At 36.7% G+C, this 13,439-nt stretch overlaps 1 protein-coding gene across 1 annotated transcript in view; it reads right to left on the bottom strand.

Moving 5' to 3' along the window:
- Positions 1 to 831, bottom strand: part of dati (zinc finger protein datilografo) — a 688,312-nt gene extending 687,481 nt beyond the window's left edge. Inside the window, exon 1 of the mRNA XM_083135422.1 lies at positions 776 to 831. Coding sequence (XP_082991548.1) covers positions 776 to 790 — 15 coding nt within the window. The 5' untranslated portion in view covers positions 791 to 831. The remainder of the gene's footprint in view (positions 1 to 775) is intronic.
- Between the last annotated feature and the right edge of the window lie 12,608 nt (positions 832 to 13,439).

Below are 13,439 nucleotides of genomic sequence, written 5' to 3'. Positions count from 1 at the left end.
TTTGAGAACAGCTGTTTTACACAAACGAGTTTTCTTAAACGCTTGAGTTAATCATTTGGTAAGGTTCTGACCATGCACAAAAATCGATTATATTGATAATTCTCTTGGAATTTATGTAAGTTGTCCTTGTGAGAAACATTCTGTGATTTTTTTTTTCTGTGGAGTATACGGTCAAACTCGTATGAAATGAAGCTGGACAACACATACTCAACTCTGTCAATTTTATTTGAGGAGGAAGAATTGCAAATAAATGTCTGTTCAGTGAGTCTTGCACAAGCAGTATGTTGCCAACACCTTACGTATAGCATGTATTGCAGTACGAACGCTTCGAAAGATGAAATGTAATAGGACTTGGTACGGCAATAAGTCAAAGTTGCACCAAGAGTCTAAAGAACTGTATTTCTTAAAAGAAAAATATATGAGACTGGCAACTAGTATATTTAGTGGACATTTCTAGTAAAATTCTGATTTATCATTACAAAACGGTTAAGTTTCAATTATGAACAATACGTTATTTTTTCAAAAACGTTTCAAGTAAAAGTGTCGACATCTTTTGCCTATTGTAGCGACAAGTTTCGCCCGTGTACAACTAACTTAATGTACAACGCTTTATTGGAAGGGAATCATGGGATTTTAAATATTCCAGGCAAATAAATTTACTTATCTTATTCTTGCCGAATCATTAACAACATATTTGAGCACTTGAACTGCAAACTATGATAAACTACTCGAATAGTTATTAGTTATATATTTAAGAAACAAAACAAGTATTTACCTTTGAGCAACCCATAATCCTGAGATCCTGAAGACAGTATTACATGCTAGGCTTACCTGAAACAGAAAGAAAATTTGCTACTAAATGTTAATAACAACTGTAGTCTTTATCTTAAGGCTAAAGCAGAAAATATTGTTACTTGGATTATTTTCTCGTTACGTATTTACAGCGCACTCTCGACGTGTTTTTATAAGCTTTTTGAATAACTGTTGCTACCTTGGTGTAATGGAATGGTAAGGGCTTAGGACAGAAAACAGCAAGGAGGCAGGGATGGAAGTAAGCAGGTGCATATTTATTATTAATAGGGGTAGCAGCGGGAAGAGCTTGTAAGAAACGAGACGACAACGAGACCGAGACATCCAAAACGATATTGAAAAATTTACCTACTTTCTGTCCCAGGAGTATGTTGGGCAAGCGCTCGACGAATGAAAGCGTGAGAGGGGAAAACACAGCTACAGCTATCAGCCGCTTTCTCCCCTTCTCCACCGTTGTGTTCGGCCTTGCTCCACAGATTCCCGAGACGGGGTGTAGATCGAAAAATATATTAAGCGTAAAATACAGGAACCAGGTTATGTTTTCATACAATTTAATACAGAGAATAAGTAGGTGTAAAGTTTTCAAAAAATCCAAAAATTACAGTTTTATAAGTGACGTCACAGACATCACAAATGACTAAAGCTTCCACGTAACTTTTAAACATTTTTCTTGAACGAGGAGTGTAAGACTTAAGAACGAAATAGAATAACTAATCAATTCAGTACACTATAGGTCTTTTATACTCTTACGGCGGGCGCTCTATATGCAGACAAGGGAAGTGGGGAGCGGGGAATACGCAGCAGACCAACCAGACAACAGCGGTGGCGCCGAGAGTTACAACGTCGCGGGAGGAAGTATTTCGCGCAGCTCGTTCTACAAGCTGCTGCGTTTCTTATCGCGCTGGATTGGTCGCTTCCCCGCTCCCCACTTCCCTTGCCAGCATATAGAGCGCCCGCCGTAAGACCGGAAAAGAGCTATAACTACATGAAATGTAAGCAGTAATGCAAAACAGTTTGGGCTGAATATTCACTCATCTTGCTAATCAAGTAGGAAAGTCTCTTCAAGAATATAATAATAATAATAAAATATACTAATAAACTTGGAATAAAATTAGTTCATTTCTATTCGTTTCTAATATTTCGTCTGCTATTGTGGAAAAATAATTATAAACATGATAATTTATTGCTATTTCTAAATGTTTTGTGAATATCTTGAATGCCACCCTCCCCCTACAAAAGATTCTGATGACGCCTATGGATACGAACTACGAACACCAGAACGAGTATTATGTTACACCATATTTGGCGTTTTATACAACAGGGTCATTTGGGGGCCTAACTTGGGAAAGGGGGGCAGAACACGAATCTCAGATCGAAGGAGGTTAACAAAAATACCCTTAAGTTATAAACTGTAATAAACCTGAAAATTTGTAGGGGCGAATATCCCTATGTCTAGTGATTTTTTTTAAAATAACTTTGGTTGGTCTCCAACGCAAAAAATCTCATAAATGCACACCAGCAATACATCCTTATTTATTTTTTAAAAAAATCTCGTTTAATGATTTCAATAAGCAATCCACCGCAAATCACGATAACAAATATTATAATAACAACAATACCAGGACAAATGTTTGGGTGGGCTCGGGCCCCACGTGTCCATATAAGTTGGCGCCACGGGTTGTAACTATCATCAATAGTCATGTTCGTTTTGATTGATTTGGTTTATTTTACTTCGCTTTTCAGCCACTTTTGGCTAATCGCGAATTTTTTGAACGAGGATGATGATGATGATTTTCATGAAGGGACACTCACAAGGAACATCCATGTCCAGGTATGGATTCGAACCCAGACCACTGGCGTCGTAGGGCGCTGTGATAATGTTACGTACCCAATAGGACCAAGTAATGTAAATAGTTTCCCAAAGAGGAATAGAGATGGCAGCACCAGGCACGCAAGATTAAGAATTAACATAATATATGTGAATAACTTTATAAATAAGAACAAAGCAAATTGGAAAGATGAAGAACAATAAAATCTACTATAAGAAGATAAAGAATATATATAAAAGAAATAAATTAATGTATATACTCGATAAATCAAACTAGTGATGATATGTAAATTGATCAGAAAACTAAGGAAGTCAAAGCACTGATACAAACTTGTGTTTGAACAGATATTGCATCTGTCTGATTGATTTATCATTCCCATAGCGGAAATTTTGTTTACATCAGTGGTGGCGCGTTCCAGTCGACGCTCCACAACACTTTTGGTTGCGCGTGTCAGTCGTTTGCACCAAGCATACACTCTGTTGTACCCAGTTAATGTTGGCGCGTTCCAATCACAGCCGCAAGGGAGGATATTAGTATTATTCCCAAAGCTTAAAGAAAAAAGCTGGATAAAGGAATGCATTAAATCGTCAAAACATAAATAAATGGAAATCCAGAGGGAAGTTCACAAAGAAGACAAGAAGGAAGTCCAGATCCAGACCGTCCATTAAGAAGGCAGTCCAGATGGAAGAATATACAAATCAAGAAAAGAAATAATAAAAGACATACAAATATAAAACTTGATTGTAAACAAGAATTACAGAAGAACGTAGCTTATCATGTAAATATTCATATTCCAAGTATCCTGTGTTTAAATAATATATTCGTTAAAACGTCTCCATTGGAAGGCATCCTGTCTGGTTTCGTTGTCTACAAAGAAACCTACTACGTATATAAGCTAGCTGAGGTTTAAGATTAAGATATATGATCCTTGCACCAAATGGACGTAGCAATAACCACTCCGCAACGGAGGCCGGCTCATGTCCAAGTTTTATCTAATTATAATGCAAGGTTTCTCTTTCCTGGAAAGTTATATGTGTTCTGGAAAGAATTTTTGCTCCTGAACTCGAATATGCAATTCGCTTTCCTGTTATAAGGCTACAATTTTGAGAAAAACTGGAGATTTAAACCTTTCTATCCCTTCCCTAAAAGAGAAACCTATACTAATTGTATTCTGAGTGCATGTGACCTATTTCCGAAATTAACTGTATGTTCTGAATCAGAAAATGTGAATATGCAAATTATATGCAATTCTAATTGGTTCTATTTGGTTTCGCTGCAGGACCGGAACCTTTTTTCTCGCACAATTTAAATTCGGTCCAAGTTACGTTTTGTTTCATTGTTAAACAGGTTCCTGGACCGTATATAAATTGAGCCGGAAAAAATGTTTCTGGACCGTATTTGAATTGATCTGGTAAAAAGGTTCCTGGACCGAAATGAAATACTTTACAGATAAAAAGGTTCTTTACGGTCCAGAACCCATTGACGCTTACTGATTTTCTCTCCTGGACCGGAATTGAACTTATTTAAAATTCCTGGACCTTTAACAACCCTTATTGTTACCACTAAAGAAGCCCCTCTCTCACAAAATACGTCAAATTGGAACTTTGTGGGGAAAGATGGAAATTTCAGATGGATTGTAAAATTCGCGAACATGTGGTTGGCAACACTGTACAACATGCAGTAATTATTAATAACAACATATTTACTAGACCAACGATTGCTTAAAATGTATGATAAAATATAATACTTGGTGGTGCAGTGGCGTGTCATTCAGAAAAGCGAATGTATTTTACAACAGATACTAACTACAAACGGTCCGGAATGTACACGAGATCGTTTCGGCATCAGACTTGCTGGTTCCAGAGTATGCGTGATATTGGTCTCTTTGCCAGCAAGTATTACGTGCTCGGGAGATATTAGGGAAGCAAAATTACGTGTCTTACCCCTCTTTCTCTTTCTACCTCCTTCGGTTTTCTTTCCTGCTCTTTTGAAATTCGCAACAATACATTACAGCCACTCTTGCCCTTCAAGAGAAATTTTTCATTTTCAAACAAGGTTTCGCCCATGTGGGTATTTCTGTACAGGCTCGCTTCAGTACTATTTCGTTCGTAAAATATTATTTTTAAAAAGGCAAAGTGCACTGCACCATGCCATGAAGACAATGGTGCAACGTGTGTTCTGGTTCCTGTGGTACTTTGTCTATATCATTCTCATGGGAATTGCCTATGTAACACTGATGACTATTTTTATATACATAGAGAGGTAGGGATCTCCACACATTCTCGATCTCGAGCATAGTGGTGGGATCACCATCATACTCCGGATCCCTTTACCCCCATCCCCTCCCCAGGATTACTACTGTTGACGCGATTTCAAGAGCGTCTTCTGCAGGGATAGCTTGGGAATCGAACCTGAGTCTCCCGCATGATAATCAGACGTCCTACCAACTCGACAACCATGTCTCACTTTTGTGGCTATTTTGAACCCCCCCCCCCCCAAATCATACACACAGAACCCAAATCGTGTCAATTGACACATATATTTTGATTTCAATAACACGTTAACGTGCATAAACTGCAAATGATGCACCTTTTAGTTTGTCAAAAAGCACCTAGGAATGTATTAAACGGTATTTTTATGAGATGAAGTCCCGTGTGATGCACTAAAATGCATCAATTTGGAAGATCAGACAAGATCATTTCGAAGATAACAAAATTACACATTTAGCTGTATCAATTGATGCATTAAAAGTGAAAATTTGTTATCTTCGAAATGATCTTGTCTGATCTTCCAAATTGATGCATTTTAGTGCATCACACGGGACTATATCTCATAAAAATACCCTTTAATACATTCCTATGTGTTTTTTGACACAGTAAAAGGTGCATCATTTGCAGTTTATGCACGTTAACGTGTTATTGAAATCAAAATATATATGTGTCAATTGACACGTTTTGGGTTCTGTGTGTACAGGGAGTCGTCGAACAATACAGAAAAAAAAATCACAGCGCGTAGAGGGAAGTTGACTCGAGTGTCTGGAGAGATGAAGAGGGGGGGGGGGGGAGTTCGCTCAGATGACACGTCTTGGAGGGTGATTTGTCTGGGTTACTTATCTCATAATATTTAACGCCGTCATCTCGCGGGGTGAAGGATATATTTTTTCAATTATTTATAAGGAAATGTGTCTTCGTGATTATTTAGAACCTAACTTTAGAACCCACTTCAACCAAGGGTTAAAATCTTTTCTAGGACAAACCAATAGGTAAAATTGCATGTATGAGTGTGTGCGCAACCAACACACTATATTTATATATATATGAATGAATTTGAATTTTATTTTCCCATATAAACCATATAGCGTACATTGGTATTTGAAGGTTTCACTTTATTAACAGTTCTTTTCAATTTGTTTTTGAACCTTGTCATATTTTCTGGTAGGTTATTGAATATTTTAGTTTGAGTGTTTTACGGTTCACAAATTAGAACACCTTCAGGATCCATGAAATGTAAAATATTTTCCCAAAACTCATTTGTGGCACACGTTCGAAGCTCAATTATTGCGTAAGCAGGGAATTTATAAAATTTGGGCCCCTAGGCTATCCTGCAGACATTATTATTGCTATTATTATTATTAACAGTTTTGTCATCATGGTACTTCACTTTCACTAATTCCATGCTCTGCGTTAATAACACCTGTAAACTTTAAAATATAGACAAATCCGATTAAAAATTATTCATTAAATTTCGTTTTCGTTTATATGCACTATGCATTTCGCCACCCAACGCTTAATACCGCACAGACACACTCGCCAAATGAAAAGAAACAGATTACTTGCGGCTTTTCCTGGATTTTGACGGTCCTGATTGCAATATGCAATAAAATTAAATCTACAATTTCTACAAATTCTACAATAGTTTTTTTAAAAATATATTTGTTTACTTGGTTAATGTTTCGTCTGTCTAGAGTTTCTGAGAGTAAAATTTTCAAGCACAGGTGTTCGAAAAACCTATGTTTATGCGCTGCAGGTCAGACGCCCCCCACCCTCCCTCCCTCGTGCATACCTGGCAAAGACACAGAGAACACGTGCATCCCCTCCCCCGGCCTTCTTCCTTGGCCTATATAAGGCAACCGAGATTTTTGCTCGTAAACAGTATGCACTCCGTTGAATTAGTGTAGTTTGCATTGTGTGAAGATTCCGAAGGAAAAATCATCGAAGATTGTTTTACTGAAACAGTGAAACAAGGTGAATCAACAGAACTATTATAAGATCTCACGCCAGAGAACATAGCTGCATTGAAATATTGTCCATTGACAAGTTGTAGTGTGGAGCGCACCGTTCCTTCATACAAGGATATACTAACTGATAAACTGAAAAATTTCACTCTAACCAATTTAGAGAGATATGTTGTAGTGCACTTCAATTTACATAAATGCAAAACTACTTAACGATTTTCGTTATATTGTGTTTGACAACTGGAAATAGTAAATTCAATTTAATACAAGATTTTGCAACCTTACTTCACATGGAAGTCTTTACCTTCAATGGTCACTATGTGTGTGTAGTACTTTAAAAAATAAATGTATTTCGAGGAATTTTTTTGTGCCTATATTTTTCTTTTAGTGCATAATTTGCATATTTGAGTGCATATTTTACTTGTTTTTAGTGCATAGATGCATGCATATTTTCCACGTTTTTAGTGCATATTGATCCGCACTTTACTGATGAGCCTATCTGTGGAAACTCAATCATATTTTCTGTATCTTGTTACCAAACGTGAACTTAACAAGAATTATCTGAAAACACTCGGAATAGGACAATTCAAAATTAATTACGTTCCTTCTGCAGTAAAATTCTCCTTTCCTTTTTGCACCATTAAAGCTAACTAACTAACTAACTCCCTAGCATTCTTAAACCCGAAGGTTTATGGTTGCAGCAACACAAACCTTCTATCTGCCCCTATCCTGGGCAAGACCAATCCAATAATTAGATAATTCTCAATGTTATCCCGCCTTCTTCATCTTAGCCTTCATTCAAACCTGATTACAGCACCTTTAAAGCTCTGATATGAAATGTGGAAATTTTTTAATAGGTACTTCAGTAGGATCCACAATAACACTCGGTGAAGCAAACTGCATGTTATCATGCACGAATGTTTCAAGTGTTAGACACGTTCATGGTTTATATCATGCATATTGGATTTTGTATCACCTATTTCGTGCATTCTGTACGACCCATTGTGTATTTGGTGTTCTAGGAAATGTATCATAGACAATATTTGAAGTGGTATTCTGAGGCAGTTGCAAACTATGATATTTGTACATGTCTCGTTAGTTAATGTGTATGGTTCATAGTACTGCAAGCTCTCTGCAGGAGAGAGTTCAACAATCATTGAAGAGGAACAAGACTACTTGGTAAGTATATTTGCTCATATTTTTTCTATTTAAAATTATAAGGCGTGCAAGGTTGGATGATAGGCAACTCCTTCAAAAATATCGATTTATCAACACAGCCCCTACAAAAAGACTAACTTAAAGCTACGTTATTACACATTATGGATCATTTTTAATTAACTACTTCCAAAACTTTGGAGTTTATAACAACCTTTTTATACATAACTGAGATAACTGAAAAAATGGTTCACTTCATTTTATCTACCGTATATTTTCCAAACTTCTGCTTACAATTCTATCTCTTTTACATGTATATATAATAGTTTTCGAATTTAAAAATCGAAAACCATAATAGTTTTGCCATCTGTTGAAGGAATAAAGTATTGTTTTTATGTGAGGTGTATGAGAAATGGATCGAATCAACGTGCGTAAATAATAAGTGAGCAAGTACATGATTCGTTATTTAATGGCTCATTGTATTGCAAGCTAGCATGAGGGAGATCAACAACAGGGTGTCGACTAAAGAAACCAAAATTCTTGGCCTTTCTCTTTTTCTTCACTTCCTCCCCCTCTCTTATTTAATCGTCCCCTACTTAGGTATAGTCGAAAATTAAGAAATTAAATATTTTTCTTCAATGAGAAACTCCTACCACCAGTGGCGTCTCGTGGCGTCAAATTTGGCCGGAGCTTATTTTTTAAAGAATTTAAAATATAATGACAATTCACATGATTACATAAGAAACAAGTATTGTTGTGAAACATACCTTTCTATGAACGTTGACTCCTGTTCTTCTGCTCAGCAAATTTTGTTATTACTTTTTCGTTGAAGCCCTCTATGTTTGAAATGTATTCTATCTCTATTGTAAGCAAGTGCCAAGGCATTTGGTCTGTCTTGCCCCATTGCATTTCTTAAGCAGGTTTTAATACGCTTCAATGTGCTGAAACATCGTTCAGACTCAGCTGTTGCCACTGGAGTTATTAAAACTATGTTTGTCATTTTTACTGTTTCTGAAAAGGTACCCTCTAAATAATATTAAATGAAAAATGAAGGCAATCTACTGATAGAGTTTATGTTTTTCAATTCTGAACTACAATAAAGAACACGAAGTTCTCTCTTTAGTTTTCCCTCTTCTATGAAGGGATAATAAATCTGGGAAGATGCCTCTGTTTAAAGATTGTTCTCTTTCATTATGTCCTCGTAGAGCAAGTTCATGTCGACCACAGAATTTTAATCAATCGATAATTCTATTTAATATATGCCTATTTTTCCGGACAAATTCATTGTGTCTTGTAATTGACAGCCTATGTCCTTCATCAATTTGTGTTCGAACATCAACCCTGCCAAACTCACTCAAACATAGCGAATGAAAGCCATTAAAACACTACAGAACAACACGCGAAATCGAACGCGACACAACTGAGCTAGCCCGGAATCAGCACTCAAATCCATTGCACTCCTCCCTCCTCTCTCTGCTAGCATGTGACCTTCACTGTAGCGTAGGTGGGTGTAGGCCACGCCTTCCTTTGCGACGTGCCCCGGAAAGCGATAATTGACATCAATGCCGCTAGGAGCGCTGTCGTATTCATTGCAACAGACGATGAATTTACTTGGGTAAAAATCGCCTTTGAGAAGACTGTGTGATAGTTATGCGTTATGGTGATTGATAATTACGTGAATACGTCCGTTTTTCTTTAGGAGCTAAGCCCCGGAAGCCCCAATGGACGAGACGCCACTGCCTACCACATGTCAGTTACTATTGAAACTGAAGGTGTACTTCAATAGGAATTTACTTGAATGCATGTAAAAATTAATGCTTCAGTCTTCATCCTGAATGGGGCTACATTACTTGATTTCTTGACATTCTTCATTGTTAGACACCCTGAACAATCATTGAATACAACTTCTTTCGTCTATTTTGCGGTTTAAAATCTTTAAAGTTATAAGGCGTGCCCTGCTTTCGACACAACCTCTACAAAAAGACTGCTTTGATCAAGCCATTCAAGAAGCATATATATTAAATATTATTACTTTTTTAAAAAAGCAAAATAAATGACTACTTCCGAAACTTTAGAGTTTATAACAACCTTTTCTACATTACTCGAAAAATATACTTCACGTGATTTTATCTACAGTATATATTTCTAATTTCTTCTCACCATTTATATTTTCTCCCTTTTATGTACATATATAAGAGCTTTAAAATTTAAAAATCTAAAATGATAACCGTGTCGCCATCTGTTGGAAGAATAAAGAATTGTTTATTTCATTTATATGTGAGGTGTAAGAGAGATGCGTCAAACAATGTGAGCTAATTAAGGGTAATAAATAGTTGCCATATCGAGTATTTCAACTCAATTTTTCTGAAATTATATAGAGAAAGCTTACGATATTCTTTTCGTTAAAACTTTAGTTCTAAGGTAATAAGGAAAAGTGAAAATGAAATATAGCTATATGAATCACATAAAGTATGTAAAACTGACGTAACGCAAAATACACTTTTTAATTCTAAGGCGAAATTTGTTTTAAGTACACTTTATACTCAGATGGGTGAAGTGGCACTGGACTTTCAGACTAAAGTGCGCTCCAAACTACTGTTAAATGGGTCTCCACTGGGGGATCGAACCTGGGATCCCTTGATTAAAGACCACGGTGTTACCACTGGACAGTAGAGAAGGCCCTATTTCTAAGAAAATGTATAATCCTGATAAAGCAATACGTTTTTGCAATATGTGTAGCTGAGTTTAAACTGATAAAAATGCAAATATTATTATTAAAATTTTAAACAATTTTGAACCTGCAGAGTAATATGTTAGGTTAGGCTTAGGTTCTTGGTAATCGCAGGTTCAAAATCAAGAATCTACCATGACCAGTATTTACCATATTTTCTTAGAGACGGATGCAATCGACATAGTTGCCAGGTCCGATGCATGGTGGCGCCAATTTGCCGCTGCGGCGTTCCTGGCAGTTGGTTCTCTTCATTTTCATGTAGAAATCTTCATGGTTCCTTGTATTGGGAGTATTATCGGGACTGAACCTACAGTTTAAAGTGAGATCCGAACCACTATGTGCCTCCACCTTGTAACCAACCCGGGACCCCTTGATTACAAGGCGACATTGGGGAGGCCCCAGACACAGCGCATAGAGGACATCAAGTAGAGCAAATTTTCTTACTATAATCTGTCTCAGTTATCTCTGGAGAAAGTGAACGAAAACAAGTCTCTGTGAAAGTAGAGGCGCGAGACGGCTCCACCAATGAACACGCGAGAGGGAATGGGATTGCGTGGAGGGGAAAAGCAACTGCCGTTACCAGCCTTCGAAAGAGTGTACTGCTTCGCTATACCCACTCGATTTCCCTCCTTCTCTACCGCTATGCGTGGCCTTGCTACAGAGATAGCCGGAACAGGGTATAATGTTACTTGTTGAGGTCCTGGTTTCCATGCTACAAGCCCTCAAAACACTTTTTTTCCAGTATCCAATCGTATGGCAGAGATTCAAGTGATCGTTAACATAGTTACCCCACTGTAAAAAGTTGACTGAAGAAATAAGGGTATAAGACCGTCAATTTACGCTGCCATTGAACAACCGTCATCAAATGATGGTGACCGTTTTTAAAGTAGTAACGGGCATGACAAACACGCAGAAAAGTAAATGCATCATTTGCAACATATAATGTATAAAGTCTGTAGCTCAAAATGTGTAAGTACATCATCGAGAACGATGCAGGAAGGTGCATAAAAATGCATCAACTGATGCATTAAAGTGCACAACTGGCATCATATGATGCACTTTGGTGTTACCTTTACAATATACAAAAAATGCATCAAACTGTTTCCTGTTTCTTCGCGGAGGCTATAAAACACACTTTAATGCATCAATAGATATGATGCATTTAGTTTTCTGTGTGCTACTATATACTTTAGCTCTAATGAAGATTCAGTTTTAAATAACAGACCTATATTTGTGGTTTGAAGAACTGTAATTTATAATCATTATTTCTCTATATTCATAATAAAATATTAAAATTGAACATTTTATATACCGTTTTTATAAGTTATTAACGGTAGAATATTGTAGAATGCACGGCAACTTCTAACAATACAGTAAGTGAACTAGTAAATTAAAGCAAATTAACACGTGGACCCTCTGTATATTCTGATTAATTTACAAAAAAAATATCTTTATCCTGTTAAAAATTTAAAGTAGTTTAATTCAGAAAGCATCCAATTAACCATATTTCCTACGGTAGAATTTTCTTCTCTTGTCATGAAGTGATAAACGAATGAAAATAATGTATGGGAAAGTAGTTAAATTGCAGTGAGCATTTAAATATTTCTCGAGAGAGATGATGCGTTATTTTCGCAGCTCTAACACAGGGATTACCCTGATCTACGTAAATTAAATTTTATTCATAATTTTCTTAGCTGCTTCTTGAATGGCAAAAGACAAATGACACATACACTGAATAAATTTTGCGACGGATAGATGGCAGCAGGTTCGTTAAAACCAAAACAAGTAGGCCTATATGTGCATGTGTAAGTTAAGTTGTGATTTTTTCAAAGCAGCAAGTCCATTTCTTTAACAAGTCTAACTCTTGCGTGTTCTGAAAGAAGTTTAGTGAATCACCAGATTACATCCTCGGAGAAGTTCTTATGAACTCTAAATAAATTTGCAACATTATAGTTTTTACTTGCCAATCAGTGGTAATGTAGAAATTTTTGAAAGATTCCAATTGTTCTCAGTTGGGAACAAATTCGTAAGACCTGAATTTTGGTAAGTTTTTAGAGCACTATTAGGAGTGCAAAATCCCAACCCCCTCCGCCAAATCCTTAGATTCGTAGACTCTCGGTTCCTGACCTATATCTCCGCAACTAATGCCATAAGCAGATACTTTTTCAGTCTTCATCCTCATTAGATTGGCTACAAAAAAAAGTTTGATTTTTCGATAGTCAGCTGTTTATTCAATGTACTGTATGTCTCATTTGCCTTTCAGGATCAATAAAACAGAAGCTGCTAAGGAACTTATTGATAACATTTGATTTAGTCCAGCTCTTAAAGTTACGAAAGTAATGACTGGACAGATGGGATGTAACACATGGCTCTGGCTTTAAGTTTAAGCAGTTTCGAGTGTGGTCATTGGCAGAAATTTAGATGAAGCACTGGCACCTCTTAGGAAGTAAAGTATGAGACAAATACTTAATCTGTAAACAGCAAAAGAAAAACCCTTCCAGGAAGGCTTTTCCAGGAAATGTTATTTCCAAGTCATACTTCCACTAACCGAACAGAGTTTTACAAGGATGCAATGGTCAGTTGGTGTTAAACAATAGATGAAGACTAAGGGCCATCGACGAATATTAATGAACTATGGCGGGAAAAAAAGCAAGATCATCTGCATATAGGAGACCTTCGC

Source organism: Lepisma saccharinum, chromosome 14 (genome assembly GCF_977018435.1).
Source record: "Lepisma saccharinum chromosome 14, izLepSacc3.1, whole genome shotgun sequence".
In the NCBI taxonomy this organism is placed as follows: Eukaryota; Metazoa; Arthropoda; class Insecta; order Zygentoma; family Lepismatidae; genus Lepisma; species Lepisma saccharinum.
Note: the sequence above shows the minus strand (reverse complement) of the source record. Positions and strands in the feature narration are given on the sequence as shown.